We start from the raw sequence: 27,256 nt of genomic DNA, 5'->3' as shown, positions 1-27,256 counted from the left end.
AGGAAATTAGAATATTTCGTAAAACTATATTAATTTAATCTCTAAACAAGATAAAAGCAAACTTTACTTTTATTTATCAATTTTAATAAAGATCTATATTAAAAATAATCAAAATCTATATTTTTTAATTGGGCGCGTGCAAAATCTTCGTTTTAATTATCGTCAATTTTATACATATTTATCTTAAAAAGAATTAAATTATGTTATATTATCTGGTTGATACATTTGATACTTTAAAATAACAATTGTATTTGATTTTTTAAATATTTATAATTTTTATTTTTTTAATTAAACATGTAATTTTTTTGTAGTTGAAATTTAGAGCGCTTATAGAGAAAAAAGAAAAAGATTCGTTTTAATAGCAAAAAAAGTATTTAAAAATATATTTATAAACAAAACAATAAAATTATAACATAAAAAATTAAAAAATAAAAATAAAAAGAAACAAAAAACTGAAGAATTTTTATAAACAACAGTTCTTGCTTCTTATAGCAAAATAATGATATCACAGCGAAGTCACGTGCAAATGTCCGCTCTGTCACAGCGTGATTACTATGATATCACTTTATGACAAAGCAGACATTCACACATTGCCGTGATTTCATCATGATATTATTTGTAATCTTTTATTACGGGGAACATTTTGTGCCAAAATTTACATGTGCGATGACAATGTCTAAGGCCAATGACATTTGAAAAAAATAATTTTTTCACAATCGAGGTTTTGTTCCATATATATTTTTTACTTTCCATGTGAATTGAGATTAACCTCACATATTCTTCTGCGTTTATAGCTTGAAACGTCTATAATTGTGCTTTACATAAATTTTCAATTTTTTATGCGTTTTATTGTCAACTTTTTTGATAGTAATTTTTTTTATAATAAACGTTTATAAGACGTTATGAACGTTATAAACATCTTAAAGTCTAAAACTTAAACCAACTAAAAACATTATTTTGAAGACGTTTTGAAGTTGTTTTTTTTAACAATTGTGGTTTTCCAAATAATTTTTTTTTAATAATAAATGTTGCTTATACTACAGATATCCCCTAGAAATGTAATATTGGGCAGTAGAGGAAAGAAGGCGGATTATAGACTGGAATTGTGGAATTCACGATATCTCATATATTTTGAGTTTTGGAGATAATCGTCCAAATTATTTCTTTACATACTGTTTAGATGTTATAATATAGCCACTAATTATTAGTGTTTTTTGTCATAAAAGTTGCATTTCAGTATTGCAGATAGCTGAAAGTTTTATAGATGCCAATATTTTTTACCTCATTTTGAGAAATATGTCGGATATTAATTTTTTTACTTTACTATAGTACACTTAAATGGCTTGAATATGGCTTTTAAATAACATTGTGTGTGCGCATTTAGCGTGTAAAACTATATTGCCTGCGTTGAGATTATGAACCATTTGCGATTTGAGTCCCATAATCTCTTCACATGTAATGCATAAACGTTTTTTTACAATATTCATATTTTTACGATACTTAGCTTATATTATTTGTTATACTTTTATAGTATTTCTACAATACGCAAAATCGCAATAGTTAAAGATCTTTTTACATATTTTTGGGGAAGGTAGGAAGGAGGGATTGTAAGATGTGCTTGAGCATCAAAATTTAGCTTAGTTACTGTGTCTTAAGTCTGACGAATCCTGTCGGCTTTAAAATAAAGCTAAGAAAATTAAATTTAATAAAAAGAATTATATCACTAAGATCCGATGCAGACCGTTAGGCGATTTACAACTCATTGATATATTTAATATATTACGGTCGGTTAGAAATAATCTACTAATATTCCTTACATATATTTTTTATTCTTTTGTGTGATACTGCAGTGTACCACGTTACAGTGTAACGTAATGTAAATTATGAATTGCAAATACGCGCATAGTGTGACGCTAACATTAATCAATGTTGTCCTACACAATCTTTGTTAAATAAAAATTGTTAATTGTTAATTATTGTTAATATGTTTAAAAAAAGACAATAAATATTATAATTGTCAGAAGTTTTGAAATTACGATTGGCAGGTTTTTTAATTCGATCGCTAAATTAAATTTCTGTGTGATAAATTCTGTAATGAAAGTTAATCCAATCTCTGTAGTAAAACACTCGAGTGTATACATCTGGAAAACCGCTACCACATGGAAGTTTTCCAAAAGACACGATACCAACTAGAACGCCATCGGCAACAAGTGGACCCCCGGAATCACCCTGTTAAAATAATAATGTAATTAAAATACTAATTTTTTTTAAGCCCAGAAGATCTCGAAATTTGCAAATCAACACAAAAAGGTTCTTGGAAAAATAATTAAATTAGTTTTGTAGATTTGTAATTTATAGATTTTTATTTTAAGTAGTAGTTTTAAATTAAAGTAATTTTGAGATATAAGGGTTTAAAGCTGGGGTGAATCAAAGATTACATTTAGACGTCATACAATCATTAATCTACTCTGGTAAAAATATAAATTAGTAAGTAAGTTGAATATAAAGGCAGAGTAAACGAAATTTCTAAAGTGTAAAACAATAAAATGTAAAAGAAGCGTTGTAATAGCTGAATACTTTTTTTATATTTTATTTCAATTTGTTTTATTTACACTTTTATTACTTTTCCTTTACATTTGACTTACGCTTGGACTTTTATTTTCATCAGAATACCGCTTGTTCGATTTATAAAATTTTACATGCAACCATCTAAAAATGATTTGTAATACATTAACCAGTTTTAAATCCTCATATTTTAAAAACTATTAACTAGAATAGACTATTAACTATTAACTAAGAAAAACTATTAACTAGAACATACAACCAAATTATTTTATTTTATTTTTCTTTCTTGCTGTAAATTTTCGAGATCTCTCTCTCTCTCTCTCTCTCTCTCTCTCTCTCTCTCTCTCTATATATATATATATATATATATATATATATATATATACACATATACATATACATATACATATATATAACTATATATAATATATTTTATTTTACTCACATTGCACATTCCTTCACCTTGCACAGTAAGGGTACATATATGAGTTTCCTTAATAATATTTTCATAACGACGGTTGCATTTTTCTTGGGAATATCCTTTTACTGTTATTTCTTGCAAGATATTAGGATGAGGACCGTTCATCTAAAAGTATTGGTTTTCATTTTAGTTTATGTCTCTGTTTTTAACACATTCTAAGTGATTGTTATAATTATAGAATGTTTGTAAAACTCTTTTCAAAGATTTATTTTATAAATTCTATATTTAAAAATAAAATTATTTTAAAATTAAGATAATAAAGAAACATATTTTGTCTCTATAACTTTTAAAATTATATTTGTTAAAATTATATGCTTATATTATTTAGATTTACCCAGAGTTTTCCCCAGCCAGTCACTAAAAGAGAATAACCCTCGTAATTGTGGTCAGTAGTTGGCAAAACAATCGGTTGAATATATTCATTGAACTCAATACTTTGCAATACACGAATTAAACCAATATCATTCATATATTTATTAAAATTAGGGTGTTGTATGAGGTCTGCTGCTGGATAAATAGCACGAGGCGTGTCAAGATAATTGCTTCCAACAGCCACAAGAATATCGGACGGATTGTTAAGTCTATAATAATAATAATAAATTAGAATTTTAATTACTTTTGATATCTAATTTAAGTATATTAATTTAAAAAAATGGTTAACAAATTTTTAAAAGATGTTTTAATACATTACTGTTGATTAATTATCCGTGGACCAACGTCTTCTGCGTATACTTCTGCGAGTGAATAATTTGCTTTAAAAAATTTTTATTTTGGGGATATTTTTGAATGTCTTTTTAATTTCCGAGACTAATTTTCAGGCATAACTTTCGAGAAATTAAATATGGTTACAAGATAGATGTTTTAAAGATAATAAGATTTTCCAAGAATTGTTTTATGTATTAATTTTCTTAAATTTTTATTTATTCTTCGTCAACAGTTTTCAAAAGTTCTTTAAAACTACTTTTATATAATAACTAAACTTGTTTTTTTAAATATAATATTTTATAGATATAAGAGATGAAAATAAGGATAAATTTTTCATATTTATATCGCATTTTAAATTAAAATAAAAATCTGAGAGATTTTTCAGGTTGCTTTCTTTTTTCTCTTATATTTCAGGTCATTTTTGAAGTTTATCTTCTTTTAAGGATTGAAAACAAGGGAGATGAATCTCTCAGATTTACGAAAATTAATGAAAAAACTCATAGGCAAGAGACATCCATGGATAATTGATTTGATTGTAATTAGTTAAGGAGGAACACACACACACACACACAGGATGTCCATAATTATGCGAGTCAACGCTCATATAAAGAAATACAAGAGATCGAGATAAAGAAAAATGTTCCGTATTATGTTGTGATATTTGCGAGTTATCGAGTTATTCATTTATAAAGATAGCCGAATTCTCCCGGTCTACCATTAAATATAAGCGTGCGGCGAGATAGGATTGCCCAGTGAGAAGTGCGTCTGTCATCTCTGCTAAACACGCGGGGGAGTTGTTGTTATAAGCGACAATACTTTTACGTTCAATTTCATCATAAGTGAACACACTTACTGATTAAAGCAATGAGCAGCTGTAATAATATAATTCTTGCTGATGATGGCTCCACCGCAGAAATGGATATTGATCTTTGCTTGTCTTAATGATGCCTGATAAGGATACAAGCCGTTTGGAGCACTGTTACCACCAATCAATGATGCAGATTTTATTTTGGAACTTATACCTAAGGGAAAATTAGGAAAGCTAAGCATGAAATAACACATTTTAAGTATTTTGCGTTTAATGTCAATCTGTGTAATTATTACTTATTAAGTAATTGTCACATAATAATATCAAATAATTATTAAATAATTATTTTACAATATTAACAAACTAAACTTATTTTTAAATTAATTTTAAAATAGTTATAAAAATAAAATGTTTACTTACTCTTAATGTTTATTCTACTTTTAAACATCACGATTATCTTTAATTTAGCTTTTAATTAATCTTTTAATCTTTGAAAATTTTTAAACATTTGTATGAAGTTGAAAAGAAGAAATAAAAAGTCAATTTAATATCTACATATAACTTTTGTTATCAAATTGGAAGTCGTTATACTTGAGGGGATACAATATGCAGTCAAACTTACAATGAGCATTATTATTTTAGTTTCTACGCAATGCTTTTTTTGATTCTTTTTTGTTAATAAAAAATATTTACATACAGTTTGAGTACACTTACCGTGAGCACTGGGTGGTAGGCATGCTATTATGAGACCACAGACAGCGTTCATGGCGATAAGTATTTTGCACATTGAACGTTGTTACCTTTGATTTATATAGAACATTCTACGCCGCCGATCGAAATCATTAGTTACTCCATCCAATATTTTGGTTTTTATTATCTTTATTATATTGGTAAAATATGATCAAGCAACAGAATAATCATTGGTTACTTACAATACTACTATCTATAGGTGCGTTCGGGGAGATACTATTAGCGCTATCAGCATCAGTTTATCCTTGTTCTACTTTTAATGAGTAATGAAGATGGACTGATGCTGGTAGCGCTAATAGCGTCTCCCCGAACGCACCCTATGAGTGATTTACGATAACGACAAAGAATCGTTTGGCAACTAGGTAACAATATTTGTTCATTTTCCATTGAAATTTTAACACGTCACAGATGGTTACACTATATTGTTACTATGATTCATTAAACACACATACTCTACGTACTTTCATAAAAGATAAGGCTGTCTAATGCTCTCATTCAGTTTGTATATAAACGTTATGTATGATTTGTGTGATATAAATTGTTATATTTAACAAGTTTTATTTTAATTAAAAGTAAACGTTATTTATTAATTTATTATTAATATTTTTGCGCGTTTACTTTAATTAAAATAAAATATATATATGAACAATTATTTTCTATAAATAAAGTAATTATTTAATTTAAATTAAAATATCTATTGTTTATATTATTTTTCTATCAGGCACAAACCTCTATATATTTACAAAACTCTTTATTTTTAAATTAAATTAGCATGTTTTTGCATAAATTTACATGGTTACAAGAATTACTTAAATTAAATAATGGCCATTTTTTTATTAAAAAAAATATTTATAAAGATATATTTAAATAAATTAAGTGAGAATAAACTCTTAATTATAAAAATATTACATTTTTTATACAAAATATTAAAATAAAAACTGCATAAACAGTTTTGTAAGATATTGAGTCGTACTATATTGGATAAGTATAAGTATTTATTGGATACTTACGTATATGTATAATAAGGTGCAAAGTAAAATAAGTTAAAATAAACAAAAAAATTAAATATTATTGTTTAAACCAATTTTAAAATAATTATTAATCATAAAATAAAAACTTTTAGGATTTACTTCCAAATAATTAATTTAATCTTTAACTAATCTTTTAATCATTTAATCCCTGGTAAAAATTTAGTGCAGTTTTTGATTGTTTATTGGACAGTTTTACTGGTTTTTGTCTAGTAACTGAATAGCAAACTGTCTAGAATATCAATCAAGATGTAACGCTTTTTTCATAGTTATTGTATAGGAAAACTGTATAATATCCGAACTCAGTTACTTAACAGTTACTCAACAGTAAAAGTATCTCTTAATCTTTTAACATTAAAAAATAATATTATAATATGTTATGATAAATTATAAAATAAATATACGTAATGTATAAATAAATAAAAATGTTATAAGAGTTCACGCATTTTATTTTAATACAAAGTTCTTGTTGCACGGAACAATGTGTTCGTGCCTTTGTTTTTAATTTTTCAATCTTTTTTTATTTTTTATGACACATCTTTTACACTTATACTTTAGGTATTTTAAATAATAAATTCAAAACAAAGTCTTACTTAATGTTAAACTGTACTTGGGTTAGATACTTTACTTTTTTTAGTTTATTATACACTGAGAAAAAAAAGTAATTGATTCAACAAAATTTTTTAGTTGCGGGCTGCCAACAAAAGATATATTCAATACAACAATATATGGTATTGCAAAATAAATACATAGTCCAATTAACGTTATTGCATTTGCATTAACAGCAAATATTATTGTATTAAGTATATCTTTTGTTGGCAGCCCGCAACTAAACGTTTTGTTGAATCAATTACTTTTTTTCTCAGTGTATTTATTAATTTTACAATTTAGTTTGTCATATTTATCAATTTAAATAAAAATTAAATTTATTTTTAATTATTATCTTTATGATTGATTTATAACCACTTCTAGTAGTTAAAGTTATTTTTATTATGTGAAACATTTTAGTCAATTTTGTAAATAAATTTTTTCTCTAAAAATACTGGTAATCTACTAATCAATATGTTTACAATTTAAAAATTTATGTAGATCATTTTTAAAGTACAAATATATTATTAATAATAAATATAATTGCTACAGAAAGTTGCTAATATTTAAGTGGCAATATTATTTTTAATTGTTATTAAAAAAATTTTTCCAAATTACAGAAAATATTACAGTAATGTATATAATGTATTAAAATATAATTATACAGAAGATATTTTATACTAACCGCACTTTTTATATAGCATTTACTGCATATAGGATAACCCGGGGCAGAATGGGATAGCGGGGTAAAGTGGGACAGTACTATTATTTTCATTGCATGGTGTCGCAACCGTGCAGAAAATTTACAATCAACAAAATTAGTTTACAAATTTTCACGGTTGCGGGACCATGCAATGAAAATAATAATACTGTTCTATTTTACCATGCTATTCCATTCTGCCCCGGGTTTCCCTATTATGTATTATCAAAAATAATTAAAAGAATGGCGTACATTTTAATGGTGTATATTTTATTAAAGAACACCAACAATAAAGTTTTTTTAAATGTGTCAATACGTATACATATGTAACTCAATTTTTAAAATACGTTATTATACATTTTTAGCACTTTTTGTAGCAAAGATATTATAATTAAAATTGTAATAGAATTATAATGGCATAGGTAGAAATAATTTAATACCTGCTTTTTGTATTATTTAAAATAAATTAAGATTACATATATCTAGTTTTCAATATTATGTGTAACGTATTATCAGTATATTTTTTGTTAGAGATAATCAATTACACAAATTAATAAAGATATTATTTTATATGTTATAAAGAATTTTTGAAATACTCATTTAAATTTGTGATTATTAATTCAAGCGTGTAAAGCTTGTTTATAATTTTTTAAATATGTTTTTCATATAATAATATAAACATGTGCTTGGTGTACCCATTTACATTTTAAAACAATTAACGTAATAATTAGAATAATTGATGGCTGGATGTTTAATGCAGTATCAGTTTTCTGTGTAATACTTAATCCACGATTTATAGAAAAATACTCTGGTAGATACGTCGGGGGCACCTGTACCGCACGCGCCATAACTATACGACATGATACCAACTAAAATATTGTCAGCAACGAGTGGACCACCTCCATCACCCTATAAAAACAATTTATTTAATATTTCTTAATATTTGTTAGAATTTTTTTTACATAATTTGTCTGAATTTATTAATTTTACGGGTTATACTGCAAAATTCCATTGACAAAAAAATTGACATTGAAACTCTATTACTCTTGAAAGTATAATATGATGTTCATCAATAACAATTAAGAATTCTGCGGAAAAATATCTAAATGATAAAAATTTTTATTTTTGTTTTTTGATATCAATTCATAGATAATGCGGTAATAACTGTGTTTTTAATAAATTTACTTTTTTGTCTTATTGTTTGGAATCAGACATCACGCATCGTTTATCTCACAATTACTTACATGGCACATTCCTTCGCCTTCCATTGTGAAGGTACATATGTGAGTTTCCTTGACATGTTTGAATCTGCTGCATAATTCGTGGTTGTACCCTTTTACTATAATCTCTTGTAAACGACTAGAAACTATACCGTTAAGCTAAAAAAATAGGCAATATTTATTAAATATTTTATTTTATATAATTTAAATTGTTACAATTTTTTATTTATTTTATTTTTATAATTTTTTATGTAATTTCTTTTAATCGTTTTATATGTATGTAAGTATGCATATATTAATTCTTTATAAAAACAATGAAAATATAAGTTGTCTTACCACCTATCATATATTTTCTTAAAGCTGTATTTCTGAAGTAATTTAAAGTTTTAATAAAATTGTGTGTAAAATTTACATTATTATTTTATTTTATCCCAAATGGGCAAAATTTTATCTTGTTTTTAGTCATTGTTTAATTACAACAATTGGTAAACTGTAATTGCTTTTAATATATTTTACCAAAAAATATATAGTTTTGACATTTTTGTATTAGAATTATCGATTCTAAATTACTAGAATACGTTTTTAAAAGAAAATGTTATAACACAGCCTGTACACATACTACATATATAAATTGTATTTATACAATACGTATAGTATTTTAAATATTATACGTTTGCTTTATTTTTTATTAAAATCATCATATACAGTTATCTGTTTGTTTAATTTCTTTTTTTATATTTAAAAAATAAGTTGTTAATTATCAAGTAAACATTACTAAAAATATAATATGTTTTTTAATTTTTTGCTATAATTGTAAATTAAAAATTGTGTTGTTGCATGAATGTTTTTTTGTAAAACATTTTCCCAAAAATATATGTATTTATTTTTTTTTTCAAAAATTTAGAAAAATTGATTTGAAAAAAAATAAATACAATAAAAGAAAATTTATAGAGGAATTTACATTCTCCAAAAAAGTCTAATGTGATGATATTTACCGAGTTTTTTCCCCAGCCAGTAGCTATGAGAGGATAATCATCGAAATTGCGATCGACAGTTGGCAAGGCAATCGTTCCGACGTTTTCGTTAAACTTGATGTCCTCCGATACTTTGATTAAACCGATGTCATGAATACGTAGCTTTTCGTTGAAACCAGCATGCATTATTATGCTTATAGCTCGATATACGTCGGCATTAGTTTCTCTAAGATCATTGCTTCCAACAACGACGAAAACGTTATATGGCACTCTTCTAAATCTATTCATACACAAATAATAATTATTTAATATTTACATGCTATATAAAATTCAGCTTATATACGATTAAATCCTTAAAAATAGAACGACATAATATAAAATAAATTGCATATCTTAAAATTACATAAATATTTGTCAAAGTTTTGTATTTTATCTTTTATAATTTATTACGCAAGGTTTCTCAATGTAAAGTTTATTCCATTAAAGTTTACCTTAAAAGTAACGTAATTAATAATACTTCTTCTGTTCTAATTTTTATTACAAAATCGTGTGTATAAAATTACATAAATATTATTAAAATATTATTAAAATATATTAAAATTACATAAAATTACCAATGCTACGGTGTTAGATAATTTCAATACTTGAAAACAACTAGTTGAATAATAAGTAAAAATTATTTATAAATTTGAATTTGTTAAAGTTAATGTTTATAAGTTTTTTAATTAAAATAAATTTTTCTTTACTATGCTCTTTATTTTTAGCTTACTGCTCTTAACTTCACGCAAAATTTTTTTTAGAGCTCTTTCGATAACTTGGAAATTATTTTCTCTTCGACAGCCATTGCTTTAAATAATTGTTATATTGACAAAACTGAAACGCACGAACAGAGCACGGCATTTTGTTATAATTAGGAGATGGACATTTGTAATATTGGTTGTCGATTGTTGCTATATTTATTGAGCAGTTGCAGCTATTAATTTATATGTATAATTTTATAACATTTTTTAATTTTTACATTACGACTTAAATAAGACTAAGAAATGAGAGCATTTGGACAGAATAAAGATATACATACGTAATAATACATTTGGCAGAGGTAATCACGTAACGTTTACTGATGATAGCTCCGCCACAAAAATGGGAGCTAGGAAGTGGTGTATTACTTCTCAATGATGCTTGATATGGATACGCGCCATCTCGAGCCGTTATGCCGCCAACAATTTGCGGATCTGGCACACCTATTGATGAAAAGAGTGTCATTTGGTTGTCATTAAAAGTATTTAAAATTGACTGTGACGTAAATCGTATATCTCTGTTTTATTTTGAAAAAGTAATAAACATTAAATAAAAGTAAATTTCTTAGCAGATTTTTAAAGTAAAATTTTTAATATTTAGACTTACGTTACTTAAGAGATAAGTGAATAAAAGATATTTTTATCATTATTATCATCATTTAATCATTATGATATCGATGTTTGTGCGACGGTAAATTAGAAAGAAAATTCTGAAAAGTAAGTTTTTAATCTCAAAAATTTTCGGCTTTATTGAGTACGCGATGATTATCCGCGCGATAGAAATTTGTATTTGCTGCGTTCCAAAATTCACTGTTAGTATTAAAAATTTATAGTATACAAAATGTAAACTATACACGGAACAAAATTGGGTTGGATCCAAACTTTTAATCAAATTAACCAAACAATTTTGATAATGTCTGTCTGGTAAAGATGAGCAACCAAATTTGATTTCACATATTCTGGTGTAGGTAATCAAATAAATCTAATTGCATTCTGGTGAAAGCAACTATACTTTATGGTAATCTTAATTATAATAACCAAAAATTTTGTTAATTTTTACCAATTGTACGTTTCATATTCTTTCAACACTAAAAAAAATAATCTTACAACTTCAACAAATATTATAAGTGTGTAAAATTTAGCTAAGGTAGATAAATTTTGAGCAAATACTATAATATGTATGTATATATATTGTTGTTAATCAATTTAACTGACAGAAGCAAAATTTCTCAATTCTATATGTGACGTAGCCATTCTAGCAGATACAACAATTAGATACATTATGGTTGTAACATATCAAGAATATGTTTATATTAACAAAAATTTTTTTAGATGAAATCATGCTATCTAATTAAAATAATCAAATACTTAGATATTATAACTAGATCAGTAATAATCAAACTTCAACCATTATTAGATTTAAATATTCTGGTTGGTTACATGAATACTGTATCATATTAATTCAAAGTTTTATTTAATAAATCTTGTTAAATTAAAACATATCTTGTTAATTTAACTATGATTGTTTTTCTGTGTAGATTTTTAGTACTGACAATGAATTTTTAAACGCAATCATTATATAACATGAACATAAAACAGTCAAATATCACTTACCATGGACGATGAGCGCCAGACACGCGATTATAAAACCAGCGACAGTATTCATAGCGATAAGCACTGTGATACGTTGGACATATTATCTTCAATTTATATCCGATACTGCAGATTGAAATCGTCACTTGGTTATTCAAGTTTATCTGAACGAACCGATAGGAAATACGCACAAAGTTAACATACATCAAGTTATAATAACTTACGATATTAATATTTCTAAACAATTTATGACATTTATGGCAAATGTAACGTTATTGACATATGTGTATTTACATAATTTTTATTAAATTTTGTAATAATATATAATAATAACAGTTGAAGCGTAATCATTCGTAAAAGGCACTTATTAATTTTTTTTACATATTTCCTACATTTTCATGTAACAGGAAAAGGTGTTTCTAATACATTTATTTGAGATGCATAGATATCACACTTATAAAAAAATTGTTTTTTTTTAATAAGAATAAATTTTTACAAATTTAATAATATTATATATTTCTTATAAATAAAGTTGAATGTGATAATTTTGCAAAAATATATATTTTAATTTGTAGATTTTTATGATTAATTTGAATATGTATGATGTACGACAGCAAACTTTGATAGGAAAATTTTGCAAACATTGTAACAATAATGGCATTATAAATAGACAAAATATTTCGCAAAAATTGTGCACACATGATGCGTTATAATGCAACAGTTTTGCCAAAATACAATTTCAAAATAATATTTTTCCAAAGATTAGACAAATATAATTTAAAATGTAATTTAAAATATAAATATTTTTATAAAATTATATAACAAATTTATGTAAAATATAAATTATAAATATAAATACATCCTATGAGTAATATTTCATGTTTTAATACTTATTGTGCATTATAATTTAAGATTAATTGTGCATGTTTATAAACATATATATAAAATAATTTAAATATTTTTTTACCCAATTATATTTTTAAATGTTTTGAACATGTTACAACTAAAATATCTTTTTCAATTATCTCATAATTTGTTTCTAAATTTAATTTTCTATTTTGTAAATATATTGTTAAAATAATTGGCCATATCGTTACTACACTGTTATAAATACTATTTTATAATATTCAAAATACTATTTTAAAATTAATTGCGCAAATAATTATCAATGTTTTATAAAAAATTAATATTTCTCTTTTCTCTATGTCATCTATGTTTTCAAATATATCCTTGTTACAAATTATTATTTTTTTACAACATTTGTCATACAATTTTATAAAACTTTTTCTATTGGGAAAACACATATTATTTTGCAATCAAAATTGAAGTAGTGTCTTAAAATAAGAATAAAAATATTTTTATTAATGTATCTACTAAAAAACAAATTATATAAGATAAAGCAATGTTTTAATTTTTTAAGTTGTATGCAAAAACGCTTGAAACTCTTATGTTTATTTTTAATATTAAAAAAGCTTGCAATTTATTGAGTCTTTTATTTAATTTATTGCTGGAAACAATCAATTTCAAAATTAATAAAGATATTATTTTATCTTTTAATATCCTTTTTAAAAATAATTTTATATACATTTCTAATTGCCAATACATATTTGCAATTATATTAATCTTATATGTCTTTATATACGTATATAAGGTTTTTTCAATTTCTTGAACGTAATTGAAACGATTGTTTTATCAATCTTTTTTGAAAAAACTTATAATTCATGATTATTACTTCTTCGTAAAACAACATCATTTTATCTGTCACTATAAAAAATTAGATAAGACTATCTTTGACTGCAATTTTTATGATAATTAAATAAGAATATTTTTAAAAGAAAGAAATATATAATTGCAATATGTTTCACGCGAAATACAATTCTAATATTTGTTAAAATATCCGATTTGTACATATTGTATTATTTAGAGTTGAATACAATTTATTATTTATTAAATTAATTTATATTAAGTAAATAGTAGATATATAAAATAAATTATTTTGTAGTAAGCATTTAAAAAACAAAGGAATAAGATATATTAAGCTCTATCTGTTAGAAATTACATTAAAACATCTTTATCTTAAAATAGATAATTTAATTTTAATAATTTAATATAATAAGTAAAGGACATGCACTTTTTTTATTACTTAATAATTTAAAATTAGTTAAAACGAGTTTTTATTTAAGCGCATATTAGTGCATTAAGCGCATTTTATTTCTTTCTCGCGTTTACATTTTAATTTTTATCGGAACATACTACTTTTTTAGAGAGATGATACAGTTTTAAAATAAATAATTATATTATTTTTATTAATTATAAGTTGAAAGGAAAAAACCGGTGATATTTAATTTCAAATAAAATAATAATTAATATTTTATTATTCAGTATTGGTGTGTTGAGTGATCCAGTCTATGAAAGAGGACGTCCTGGTGTATATATCTGGATATCCTACAGCGCATGGTTGAACAAACGAGGCAAGGCCGATTTGAATGCCATTAGAAACAAGCGGACTACCGGAATCACCCTAAAAAATATTTTTATTACATTAAAGATATTTATTAACAGTGCAACTTTTAATTTATAAGAAATATAATTTCTAATTTAATAATGTTTTTAAAATATAAAATTTATAATATTAGTATATTATTTTCGACCGTAATATATTAAACATATCAATGAATTGTAAATCGCTAAAATAAAATAAAAAGATAAAAAAATTAAATTCAATATAAAAAAATTATATCCACCACTAAGATCCGATGTAGACAGTTAGGCGATTTACAATTCATTGATATAAAATTTATAATAAAAAAAAAAACATACACACACATGAGAATTTACATAAGATAAGATTTAATTGGTTTTTAAAAAGTATGAGAAGTAAAATAAGTTAATTAAATTATTATTAATTTATTAAATTTTTTTAAAGAACTTCCACAATATTTTTTATCATATATACATGGTTATTAAAATTAATAAGTTAATTAATGCATTTTAAATTAAGATCGTTGTTTATATATATATATATATATATATATATATATACTCACATGACAGGCTCCTTGGCCATATTTTGCAAATGCGCAAATATGACTGTCTTTTAATATGACTATATTCTCGAATGCAACTTTACATTGTAATTGCGAATAAACTTTTAGATCAACTTTTTGTAGCTTATCAGGTACTTTGCCTAAGAACTGTAAAGATAAATAAAAAATACAAGTTAGACGTAAAAAAGTGAAGATTCACATCTCAATAATATCTAAAAAAAATTAACATCAATTTTTTTTTATTTTAGCTTATATTTACATTTAACATTTAGGTCACGTAATAATTTGGCTGAAAGCAACGTAATACTTACGTAAATGTTAAGGAACAATTTGTGTGTATTATTTATTGAGATAGTGCTTATTTAATATACCATTTCTTTTACCTCGAGTGTTCCCCATCCTGTTAAGAAGCAAGGATCGCCAACCAGGACGGAATTTGTCTTTGCGATAGAGATTGGTTGCACTAATTTATTATATTCTATGTCAGTTTTTAAGTGGAGCAATCCAATATCGTTGGCAAGTAAAGACAAATTAAAATTAGGATGGAGAATGGCTTCGTCAATCTGATAAACATTACCGGATTCACTCAAAAGATTTGTGCCCGCATGAACTGTTATGTCTTTCAGATCACTGGGATCGTTAATCCTATGTTACGCAAAAATTATATATTTATTATAAAAATTAATATTGGATTATTACTTTAATTAAATTCAATAAATTAATAATTATTAAAAATTAAAAAAAGTGATCGTAGTGAGAAAATAATAAATTTAAATATTTATGTTTACTGAAGAAAATTGAAAAATTGCAATATTAAAAAATCGAACTGATCAAACATCGACGAGCCAAATATTAAAGAAAGAAGTAGCAAAGAATTAAAAAATCTTATATTAGGCGCAAAAGTCATACATACAGCATAAGACAGTGAGCCACGGTGAGAATGTAACGCTTAGAGATAATAGATCCGCCGCAAAAATGCTTGTTTTGATTTCTTAAAGATACCATATAAGGATGTTCTCCGACTATAGCATCAGTCCCACCGACGATTTGAGGATTTCCAGCTAAAAAATTTTTAAAGATAAAATTTTTAATAGATTATTTTTACTGCAAAGTTTTATTTTAATATTTTTCTTAAGATTTTATTTATACAGTTATTGTCGAGAATTTGCAAGTAAAAATTACATAATGATATTTCTACTCCAAAAATTTGTAAGTTAAAATACAATGTAATAATATTTCTTCTTTAAAAAAAAAGTCATAGAAAATTAAATATTGTTTTTGTTACATATTCGTCGAAAGTGATCCCTTTCGTGTCATTTTTCGGAGAGTAAAGTTACGGATTTCAGCACTTTAACATTTTTGAACAGTTCTTGTCCTCCAATAGATAATGTAAATTGTGACGAAAAACTTTTCAGCACGACTTCTTTAACACGTTTGATCATTTCAGCCACATTTTAGCATGCACACGAGTGTTGTCTTGCGACACGCGTATGATAACTTTCGTAGACACTACCCAAGACGCAATATAGATCCTTTGTAATGCTTGACGTTGCACTCTTCTCGAGAGTTACGGAGAATAAACAGAGGGTCATATAATAAGCATTTGCATGTTGCCGAACCTCCGTTCACTCAGTTACATGGCAGTTTTTACCCATTTAACGTCTACGGAGGTTACGCGGAGTCTGGAAACTCTCCGTTCACCCTCGCCACAATTCGCAGATTTGACGTCGCTGGTTGGATAAAACCTCGAAATACTCTCCCTAGACCCTTAATAGATACTTCGTACACTCTTCCCGTAAACCTCCGTGTATCCTCTATAGAATTTTCGGAGAGGTCACCGAGAAGCCTTTTTAGACCCTAAAGTAGGGCTATTATAATAGGTCTTAAATTGTCCACTATAATAGTTGTAATTTTATAAAATTTTTATACAGTATATAGCATCTTTGATAGCCGACTACACTCATTCTATGGAAGCTGAAGGTGTATCATTTAGTATACTGTTTGTTATTATCAAATTCCGTGTGCTAATTGATTCCGTGTGTCTCTGTATGTGCATGAGGGCCTCTGAACATAAAAATTGCTAAGGTTTGCGTACATTAAAATTTTGCTTTGCAAAAATCTCGGATTGGATCGTGGCCAATACTTTTTAGTGCGATATTAAGAATAGAACCATGAAATCTTGTATGCCTTTGAATCCGATAATAATTAGCAGAAGAAGTGACTCTTTTTTAATACGAAGATTCGCATTTATTTGAATACTACTTCTATTATTGCAATTGAATGCAAAGAATTTTAAAGATATTCAGAAAATATTTAATTGAATATCTTCTGAATATTTTTTAAATATCTTCTGAATTCTTCTGAATTCTGCTTTTTGACAAAATGTCAATATTTCTTAATTCTTTTTAATCCGACGTTTTATGCAAATATGTATCAAGAAATACGATAGTATTTTACTTCAAGTAAACGCACGTCATAAAATCGTTTTGTACTTAAAACTACCTTCTACTTCTGTTTTACGTCTAATAAACGATAGAGATATAATATGAAAAACACTTTAACATCTTCATAAGCGCATTTTGAATAAGGGTTTAATATTATCTTAATATAAAATTTTTTTAAATTTATACATACTTGGATTTTTCCTAATAATTATAAATAAATTTGTAATTGTAAATTATTACTATGCATTTAAAGTCGATATAAATAAAGAAACATAAAATTTCAATTTTTAGAGTTATATAAACATTTACGTCAATTAATTACGTTATGGTTTATATTATTATAAATAAAATTAAGATTTATTTTTATCTAAATTTACTAAAAATAAATTGTTTTTCTCATTAATTAATATTTCAATGACCAAAATTGTTTTATTTTATATTAACACTTACCATGACTAATTGCTGCCAAAGAGGCAATCAAAAGACCAAAAAATGCGTACATTATGAAAGATTAGTTACTATTGACCGAAAAAATCTACTTCATAAATATATATATAGTATATACATATGTTCTTAACATATATTTGATACATGTATTTATTTGTAAAGATAACATTTCTAAGATTAGATAATTTTGATTAGATAACACTTTTAAGACCGCATAAGTATCATTTTAATTAGAAATATTGTTATCAGACAAAATTTTTAAAGTATAAAACAAGTAATTCTGAAATTAATCTGAAAATATTTAACTCCATGGCCGGTATTCATAGTCGAATCTTATTCAAGACCCAATTTGAGCACGATCTTGAGACGTTAATGCTGTTATTTCATTGGTTAAGTAAGTCTCAAGTCGGCTCGAAGCTAGACTTAAGACAATTCTTGAACTTACGATCGGTCTATGAATTCCGTCCTATGCATTAGGTTTAGTCCATACTTTAAATAAAATTAATAATAAAATTTATTTCCTCTCTTTTTTTTATTAAACTTTTTATTTATATTAAAAAAATCTTTTTTGCTAAATTTATTAAACAAATATTTATAACAATAGATTTATAAATTTTGCAAAAACATATAATATTATTTAACGTTGGATAAAATTTAAGCGATTATTACAGCGAACAAAGACATGAATTTTTATATTAAAAAAAGTTATTAATTTTTATCGATAATTTATTTTACTGGTAGAAAAAGCGTACATTTCGCAAAAATAATTTGCTCTCCCTTATACTATATACTATCTATATAAATAAAAATGTAAATGTTTGTTCCTCATCTAAGATCTCCGTAAGTTTTTCACCGATTGCTTTGAAATTTTGACACAACGTTGCATTCGTAACCGGGAGTGTTCTTATGGGGTCTGATTTTGGAAAAACCGTGTGTTTAAAAAATAATGGCCATAATTTAATTTTAAACAATATTTTTTTAATGATATTTTTTTGTAATTTTGATATAACGTTGTATTGAATTTAGTTAGATGTACGTAAATAAATAAATATTAGATTTATTACTGGTCATTTCATAAATGCAGGCCTTTAATCTGAGAATGTTTCTTTTAGCGTGTATATGACAATTTAGAATCAATGGCAGGATTTGAAATTTTGACACAATGTTGCATTCGAAAACGGAAGTGTTCTTATGGGATTTGATTTGGATATACCGGTGTTTCAAAAATGATGACCATAATTTAAGTGTAAAAAATAGTTTTTCATTAATATTATTGAAATTTTGACATATTGAGACGGGGAGTGACGGGGAGAGACCGGGAGAGACGGGGAAAGACCGGGAGAGACGGGGAGAGACGGGGAGAGACGGGGAGAGATTGGGAGAGACGGGGAGAGACGGGAAGAGACGGGGAGAGACCAGGAGAGACGGGGAGAGACGGGAGAGACCGAGAGAGGCGAAGAATGTTTCTATTGTATTTAAATTAAGGTAATAAGAAAAATAAAGATGGCTGTTATTTTATTGAAAAAAAGGAACTTATTTAAAACAATCTTTTGAATGGATTTCTAAATCCATGGCAGCTTTTAGAAAAAAAAGTTAAAAGTACGTGAATAAATGAATATTAGATTTATTAAAGATAGGTAAATGCTTATTCAAAAATAAAATAAAAAGAGCAACAGTAAAGCAAGGCTCTTGAAAGTTAAACAACGAAAGCAAAGAAAATTTGAAAAAAACGTAGCATAAGAATAGAGAGCCACAGCAACGCGTGGCAGGGCATAGCTAGTTATTAATTAAATTATAAATCACTTAAGACAAAATAGCATTTTATATAATATAAATACTAAACAATAAACTATATTTTTTATTTTTCAAATTTATAATCATCCAAGATAGAAAACTGGTCACTCTAGTGTAAACATCTGAGTATCCAAGCGCGCAGGGATTACCGAAAGAAAAGATTCCCATTTGAACTCCGGCCATCGTCTACTAAAGGTCCACCAAAATCACTCTAGAATAAAAATACAATCAATAATAAAATATTAATATTATGTACAATAATTAATGAATTATTTAAAGCAAATTATTGTTATAATTATTTTAAGATAAAAATTTAATTGATTAATAATTAGATCAACTCTTTCATTTTTCTATATTGTTAATATTTTTTTAGCTTTGTATAAAATATATGTTTTTTATAATATTAATAATTGATGGCTTACGTAGCATGTTCCTTCTTTTTTAGTTAAAGTACAGATATGACTATCTATCACATTGACATCCGTCCATGCTCTCGCGCAGTTTTCTTGCGGGTAAACTAACAGCTCAATTTCAAGTAAGTTATTTGGAATACTTTTTTAGTGAATAGCGCGTGTGTGAGTGCCGTGAAACGGAGTAGTAGAATCTGTTATGTCGGCGAACGAAAGAAATGTATATACATATATGAAATCGAAGTTGAGTTTCGGATAATGTCTTTATTCGCGTTCTAATGTCAATGTTTTGCGTCGGCTCTGTGTCTTAGCTTGACTCCAACTGAACTCTATCTTCGCTCTCGCTAAATCCTGTAACAAGGCTGTAGCCTTCTCTCTCTGTAAATATTTTTTCGCTCGCGTTCCAAATCGTGAAAATTGAAATAATTCTAAGTTCCGATTCGCGAAAATATTCTAAGTTCAATGTTGCGAAAAGTGACTTTTACAGCCTTTCGGCGCGAGAGAAGGAGACAAAATCTCGAATTTTGTCCGAAAATCGCGGCTTATATACCCGCAAGTGAAGGCGTTCGGGGGTGAAGAACACGGAAAGAGAAGCAATAAATCATCTAACGCCTGTCATCTAATTCGATAATTAATTAATTATCGTGTTTGATCTTATGGTCGCTAGATGAAATTTTGCCCTCGTATTCATATTCTTTATTCGCGGGGCGCGCAACTATCGCCCACTTCTGTTAATCGTCCGCATTCCTTAATTGAATTTTTCTCAATGGAGTTGAGGATAGGAGATTCCGGTACCACGGAGGTACAGCGTGCTCCTCCTCGTGTTCGAAATTCATTTACGCCGTTTACTAATTAAATAAGGGTGTTCGGCCCTTGCTGCTTTATCCCAAATGGTCCTGCACGAGTGCGAATGCACCGGCGCCAGAGAGAGCGTACGCTTCTCCTCTCCAAGAAGCAATTAATGAATCAAACTAATTAATTAATTTACGCGATTACTACCAATAATCCGGAGCCGATGCGCCTCAGAGGGAAACCGGCTAGGAGAAGGATCACTCCCCTTTTGGAATTTTTACAATATCTAATGCAATCTGTTAATAATCGGTGTGTTTAATTAACGCATGCGCGCCGCCAGAGCGGGCCGCACGCTCGCAGCACGATCCGTCAGCGCTCGGTTACCGTGGCAACGCAGTTCGCGGCACAACGCATCATTGCTTTAATCGTGACGTAACAATATTATAAACATTGCATTTTACTTATTAACATAGACCTACACTCAAAGGATTTATATGCGAAACCACCGGTGTGTGTGTGTGTGTGTGTGTGTGTGTGTGTGTGTGTGTGTGTGTGTGTGTGTGTGTGTGTGTGTGTGTGTTTAATATACGACACCACCGAATCTACAGAACACTTTTAATATCCTTTTTAAAAATAATTTTATATACATTTCTAATTGCTAATACATATTTGCAATTATATTAATCTTATATGTCTTTATATACGTATATAAGGTTCTTTTCAATTTCTTGAACGTAATTGAAATGATTGTCTTATCAATCTTTTTCGAAAAAACTTATAATTCATGATTATTACTTCTTCGTAAAACAACATCATTTTATCTGTCACTATAAAAAATTAGATAAGACTATCTTTAACTGCAATTTTTATGATAATGTAAACAAGAATATTTTTAAAAGAAAGAAATATAATTGCAATATGTTTTGCACGAAATATAATTCTAATATTTGTTAAAATATCCGATTTGTACAGATTGTATTATTTCGAGTTGAATGCAATTTATTATTTATTAAATTAATTTATATTAAGTAAATAGTAGATATATAAAATAAATTATTTTGTAGTAAGCATTTAGAAAACAAAGAAATATATTAAGCACTATTTGTTAGAAATTACATTAAAACATCTTTATCTTAAAATAGATAATTTAATTTTAATAATTTAATATAATAAGTAAAGGACATGCACCTTTTTTATTACTTAATAATTTAAAATTAGTTAAAACGTGTTTTTATTTAAGCGCATATTAGATTTTATTTCTTTCTCACGTTTACATTTTATTTTTTATCGGAACATACTATATTTTTAGAGAGATGATACAGTTTTAAAATAAATAATTATATTATTACTATCAATTATAAGTTGAAAAGAAAAAACCGGTGATATTTAATTTTAAATAAAATAATAGATAATATTTTATTATTCAGTATTGGTGTGTTGAGTGATCCAGTCTATAAAAGAGTACGTCCTGGTGTATACATCCGGATATCCTACAGCGCATGGTTGAATAAACGAGGTAATGCCGATTTGAACGCCATTAGAAACAAGTGGACTACCGGAATCACCCTAAAAAATTTTTTTATTACATTAAATATATTTGTTAACAGTGCAACGTTAAATTTATAAGAAATATAATTTTTAATTTAATAATATTTTTAAAATATGAAATTTATAATAAAAAAACACACACATATGAGAATTTACATAAGATAAGATTTAATTGGTTTTTAAAAGGTATGAGAAGTAAAAGAAGTTAAATAAATTATTATTAATTTATTTAATTTTTTTAAAAAATTTGCACAATATTTTTTAATATATATACATGTTTATTAAATTAAGATTAATAAGTTAAGTAATACATTTTAAGTTAAGATCGTTGTTTATATATATACTCACATGACAGGCTCCTTGGCCATATTTTGCAAATGCGCAAATATGACTATCTTTTACATTCTCGAATGCAACTTTACATAGTAATTGCGAATAAATCTTTTGATCAATTTTTTGTAGCTTATTAGGTACTTTGCCTGAGAACTGTAAACATAAATAAAAAATACAAGTTAGACGTAAAAAAGTGAAGATCTACATCTCAATAAAATCTAAAAAAATTAACATCAATTTTTTTTTATTTTGCTTATATTTATATTTAACATTTAGGTCACGTAATAATTTGACTGAAAGCAACGTAATACTTACGTAAATGTTAAGGAACAATTTGTGTATATTATTTATTGAGATAGTTCTTATTTAATATATTATTTCTTTTACCTCGAGTTTTCCCCATCCTGTTAAGAAGCAAGGATCGCCAACCAGGACGGAATTCGTCTTTGCGATAGAGATTGGTTGCACTAATTTATTATATTCTATGTCTGTTTTTAAGTGGAGCAATCCAATATCGTTGTGAATTAAAGACAAATCAAAATCGGGATGGAGAATGGCTTCGTCAGTCTCATAAACATTACCAGATTCACTTAAAAGATTTGTGCCCGCATGAACTGTTATGTCTTTCAGATCACTGGGATCGTTAATCCTATGTTACGCAAAAATTATATATTTATTATATAAATTAATATTGGATTATTACTTTAATTAAATTCAATAAATTAATAATTATTAAAAATTAAAAAAAAATCGTAGTGAGGAAATAATAAATTTAAATATTTATGTTTACTGAAGAAAATTGGAAAATTGCAATATTAAAAAATCGAACTGATCAAACATCGAGGAGCCAAATATTAAAGAAAGAAGTAGCAAAGAATTAAAAAATCTTATATTAGGCGCAAAAGTCATACAGCATAAGACAGTGAGCCGCGGTGAGAATGTAACGCTTAGAGATAATAGATCCGCCACAGAAATGCTTGTTTTGCTTTCTTAAAGATGCCATATAAGGATGTTCTCCGACTACAGCATCAGTCCCACCGACGATTTGAGGAGTTCCAGCTAAAAAATTTTTAAAGATAAAATTTTTAATAGATTATTATTACTGGAAAGTTTTACTTTAATATTTTTTTTGAGATTTTACTTATACAGTTATATTTGAGAATTTGCAAGTAAAAATTACATAATATTTCTTTCCCCCAAATTTGTAAGTTAAAACAATATAATAATGTTTCTTCATAAAAAAACTGTCATAGAAAATTAAATATTGTTTTTGTTGCATATGAGTCGAAAGTAATTTCGTGTCACCTTTCTGAAAGTAAAATTACGGATTTCAGCACTTTAACATTTTTGAACAGTTTTTGTCCTCTAATAGATAATGTAAATTGTGACGAAAAACTTTTCAGCACGACTTCTTTGACACGTTTGATCATTTCAGCCACATTTTAGCACGCACACGAGTGTTGTCTTGCGACACGCGTATGATAACTTTCATAGGCACTACTCGAGTCGAAATATAGATCTTCCGTAATACTTGACGTTGCACTCTTCTCGAGAGTTACGGAGAATAAACGGAGAGTCATATAATAAGCATTTGCATGTTGCCGAACCTCCGTCCACTCAGTTACATGGTAGTTTTTACCCATTTAACATCTACGGAGTTTACGCGGAGTCTGGAAACTCTCCGTTCACCCTCGCCACAATTCGCAGATTTGATGTTGCTAGCTGGATAAAACCTCGAAATACCCTTAATAAATACTTCGTACAGTTTTCTTGTAAATCTCCGTGTATCCTCTATAGAATTTTTGGAGAGGCCACCGAGAAGCCTCCTTAGATTCTAAAGTAGGGCTATTATAAATTATAATCGGTCTTAAAATTGTCCACTATAAGTTGTAATTTTATAAAAATTTTTTACAGTATATAGCATCTTTGATAGCCGACCACACTCATTCTATGGAAGTTGAAGGTGTATCATTTGGTATACAGTTTGTTATTATCAAATTCCGTGTGCTAATTGATTCTGTGTGTCTCTGTATGTGCATGAGGGCTTCTAAACGTAAAAATTGCTAAGGTTTGTGTATGTATATTAAATTTTTGCTTTGCAAAAATCTCGGATTAGATTGTGGCCAATACTTTTTATTTTAGTGCAATATTGAAAATATAATCTTGAAATCTTGTATGCCTTTGAATCCGATGACAATTAGCAGAAAAAGTGACTCTTTTTTAACACGGAGATTTGCACATATCTAAATGCTTCTTATTGCAATTGAATGCGAAGAATTAAAAAGATATTCAGAAAATAATTGAATAGCTTCTGAATATTTTTTAAATATCTTCTAAATTCTTCTGAATTGATTTTTGACAAAATGTCAATATTTTTTAATTCTTTTCAATCCGACGTTTTATGCAGAATATGTATCAAGAGATACGATAGTATTTTACTTCAAGTAAACGCACGTCGTAAAATTGTTTTGTACTTAAAAGGATAGATCTCGGTATGTATTTTACAAATTTAAAAAAACTCGATATTAAAATTAAAATTCAATATCGTAAAAGTAATATAAAACATTCAGGTGATCAAGGAATTGTAGTTTAAAAAAAAATTTTTTTTTACTGTTTAAGATCAACTGATAATAATTCTTTTTTTTTAGTATTTATTTTTTCTTATTTAAAAAATTTATTTTATGAAAAGTATCAATAAAGCTTAATTTCTCGCTTCTCTAGCATATGCCAAAAGCAACGTAATTTTTTAATTATATATTGTACATTAAGTACTGTACTTTATATTTATATAAAAAAAAGCTTCTCGCTTGTGCTTTATAACATATAAAAAAAAATGTCAGTGAAAACCGCGCTATTTTAAAGAAAAACTGAATTAAAGTTTGACGTTAATTATATTATATTAAATGTTGCGTTTTTTTTCTATATAATATAATTTTATTATCAGGCAGATAGTTTTTTCCAAAATGTATACAAAAATTGTTAATAATTATATGGTAATTTTTTTTTTCAATTTTGGGATAAAAAATTAAGCCTTATTTATACTACCGTCTTTTACAAAACAGATATATTAAAAAAAATATATATATATATACATATATTTCTTTATTTAAGAAATAAAAAGTTAATTATTTAAAATAATTAAAATATATAAAATTATTTTGTATATACGTATTGTTTAATAAAAATTGCAAATTTGAGAGAACATTTAGGCATATTACCATTAGGCACATTACCATTTTTATATGTGATGTCTGTTACAGTTATTTTAAATTTTAAAACTTAGTAATTCTACAATGGATGTTACATATTACTTTTGCATTTATCAGATTTTACGGACTTTCTACTTCTGTTTTACGTCTAACAAACGATAGAGATAATAATGAAAAACAGTTTAACATCTTCATAAGCGAATTTTGAATAAGGGTTTAATATTATCTTAATATAAAATTTTCTAAAATTTGTACATACTTTGATTTTTCCTAGTTGTTATAGATTCCTAGTTATTATAGATAAATTTGTAATTGTAAATTATTATTATGCATTTAAAATCGATATAAATAAATAAAAATAAAATTTTAATTTTTTTAGAGTTATATAAACATTTACGTCATTTAATTACATCATGATTTATATTATCATAAATAAAATTAAGATTTATTTTTATTTAAATTTATTAAAAATAAATTGTTTTTCTCATTAATTAATATTTCAATGACCAAAATTGTTTTATTTTATATTAACACTTACCATGACTGATTGCTGCCAAAGAGGCAATCAAAAGACCAAAAAATGCGTACATTATGAAAGATTAGTTACTATTGACCGAAAAAAGCTACTTCATAAATATATATATAGTATATATATGTTCTTAATATATGTATATTCAATACATGTATTTATATGTAAAGATAAGATTTTTAAGATTAGATAATTTTGATTAGATAACAATTTTAAGACCGCATAAGTATCATTTTAATTAGAGATATTTTTACCAGACAAAATTTAAAGTATTATATAAGTGACCCTAAAATTAATCTAAAAATATTTAACTCTATGCATTAGGTTTAGTCCATACTTTAAATAAAATTAATAATAAAATTTATTTTCTTTTTTTTTTATTAAACTTTTTATTTATATTAAAAAAATCTTTTTTGTAAAATTTATTAAACAAATACTTATAACAATAAATTTATAAATTTTGCAAAAACATAAATAACATATAATATTATTTA

At 26.2% G+C, this 27,256-nt stretch overlaps 2 protein-coding genes across 5 annotated transcripts; both read right to left on the bottom strand.

The window, feature by feature from the left end:
* Positions 1-1,058: 1,058 nt before the first annotated feature.
* LOC105829680 (transmembrane protease serine 9) lies at positions 1,059-12,336 on the bottom strand. Its single transcript, XM_012668716.3, has 12 exons — positions 12,231-12,336; positions 10,898-11,060; positions 9,841-10,099; positions 8,870-9,004; positions 8,391-8,534; positions 5,274-5,355; positions 4,605-4,773; positions 4,467-4,528; positions 3,738-3,780; positions 3,381-3,627; positions 3,011-3,151; positions 1,059-2,229 (listed from the first exon to the last, which is right to left on the bottom strand). Exons 1-12 carry the CDS (start codon positions 12,280-12,282, stop codon positions 2,068-2,070), a joined length of 1,659 nt encoding a protein of 552 aa, XP_012524170.2. The 5' UTR covers positions 12,283-12,336; the 3' UTR covers positions 1,059-2,067.
* Positions 12,337-14,366: 2,030 nt separating this feature from the next.
* On the bottom strand, positions 14,367-26,912 carry LOC105828709 (chymotrypsin-2). Of its 4 annotated transcripts, none has more exons than XM_036282458.1 (5): positions 26,772-26,912; positions 16,170-16,317; positions 15,628-15,901; positions 15,257-15,403; positions 14,367-14,730 (listed from the first exon to the last, which is right to left on the bottom strand). In XM_036282458.1, exons 1-5 carry the CDS (start codon positions 26,821-26,823, stop codon positions 14,584-14,586), a joined length of 768 nt encoding a protein of 255 aa, XP_036138351.1. In that variant the 5' UTR covers positions 26,824-26,912; the 3' UTR covers positions 14,367-14,583. The 4 variants fall into 4 exon arrangements, with proteins under 4 accessions (XP_036138351.1, XP_036138350.1, XP_036138353.1 ...); XM_036282457.1 differs by lacking the exon at positions 26,772-26,912 and adding an exon at positions 18,151-18,279; XM_036282460.1 differs by lacking the exon at positions 26,772-26,912 and adding an exon at positions 18,151-18,278 and having other exon boundaries at positions 15,640-15,901.
* Between the last annotated feature and the right edge of the window lie 344 nt (positions 26,913-27,256).

Source organism: Monomorium pharaonis, chromosome 2 (genome assembly GCF_013373865.1).
Source record: "Monomorium pharaonis isolate MP-MQ-018 chromosome 2, ASM1337386v2, whole genome shotgun sequence".
Lineage (NCBI taxonomy): Eukaryota > Metazoa > Arthropoda > Insecta > Hymenoptera > Formicidae > Monomorium > Monomorium pharaonis.
The sequence above is the reverse complement of the archived record's forward strand: the minus strand, read 5'-3'. Positions and strand labels throughout refer to the sequence as shown.

Excerpts from the sequence above, each read along its gene's own strand:
- LOC105829680 (XM_012668716.3), bottom strand. The coding sequence starts at position 12,282 with ATGAATACTGTCGCTGGTTTTATAATCGCGTGTCTGGCGCTCATCGTC. Across the intron at positions 11,061-12,230 it reads TCTGGCGCTCATCGTCCATG|GTGTGCCAGATCCGCAAATT; the intron begins GTAAGTGATATT and ends TTTCATCAATAG. Across the intron at positions 10,100-10,897 it reads TCTGCCAAATGTATTATTAC|ATTTAGAAGAGTGCCATATA; the intron begins GTATGTATATCT and ends GTGTATGAATAG.
- LOC105828709 (XM_036282458.1), bottom strand. The coding sequence starts at position 26,823 with ATGTACGCATTTTTTGGTCTTTTGATTGCCTCTTTGGCAGCAATCAGT. Across the intron at positions 15,902-16,169 it reads GTGGCTCACTGTCTTATGCT|GATTAACGATCCCAGTGATC; the intron begins GTATGTATGACT and ends TGCGTAACATAG. Across the intron at positions 15,404-15,627 it reads CACTCGAGGTAAAAGAAATG|TTCTTAGGCAAAGTACCTGA; the intron begins GTATATTAAATA and ends TTATCTTTACAG.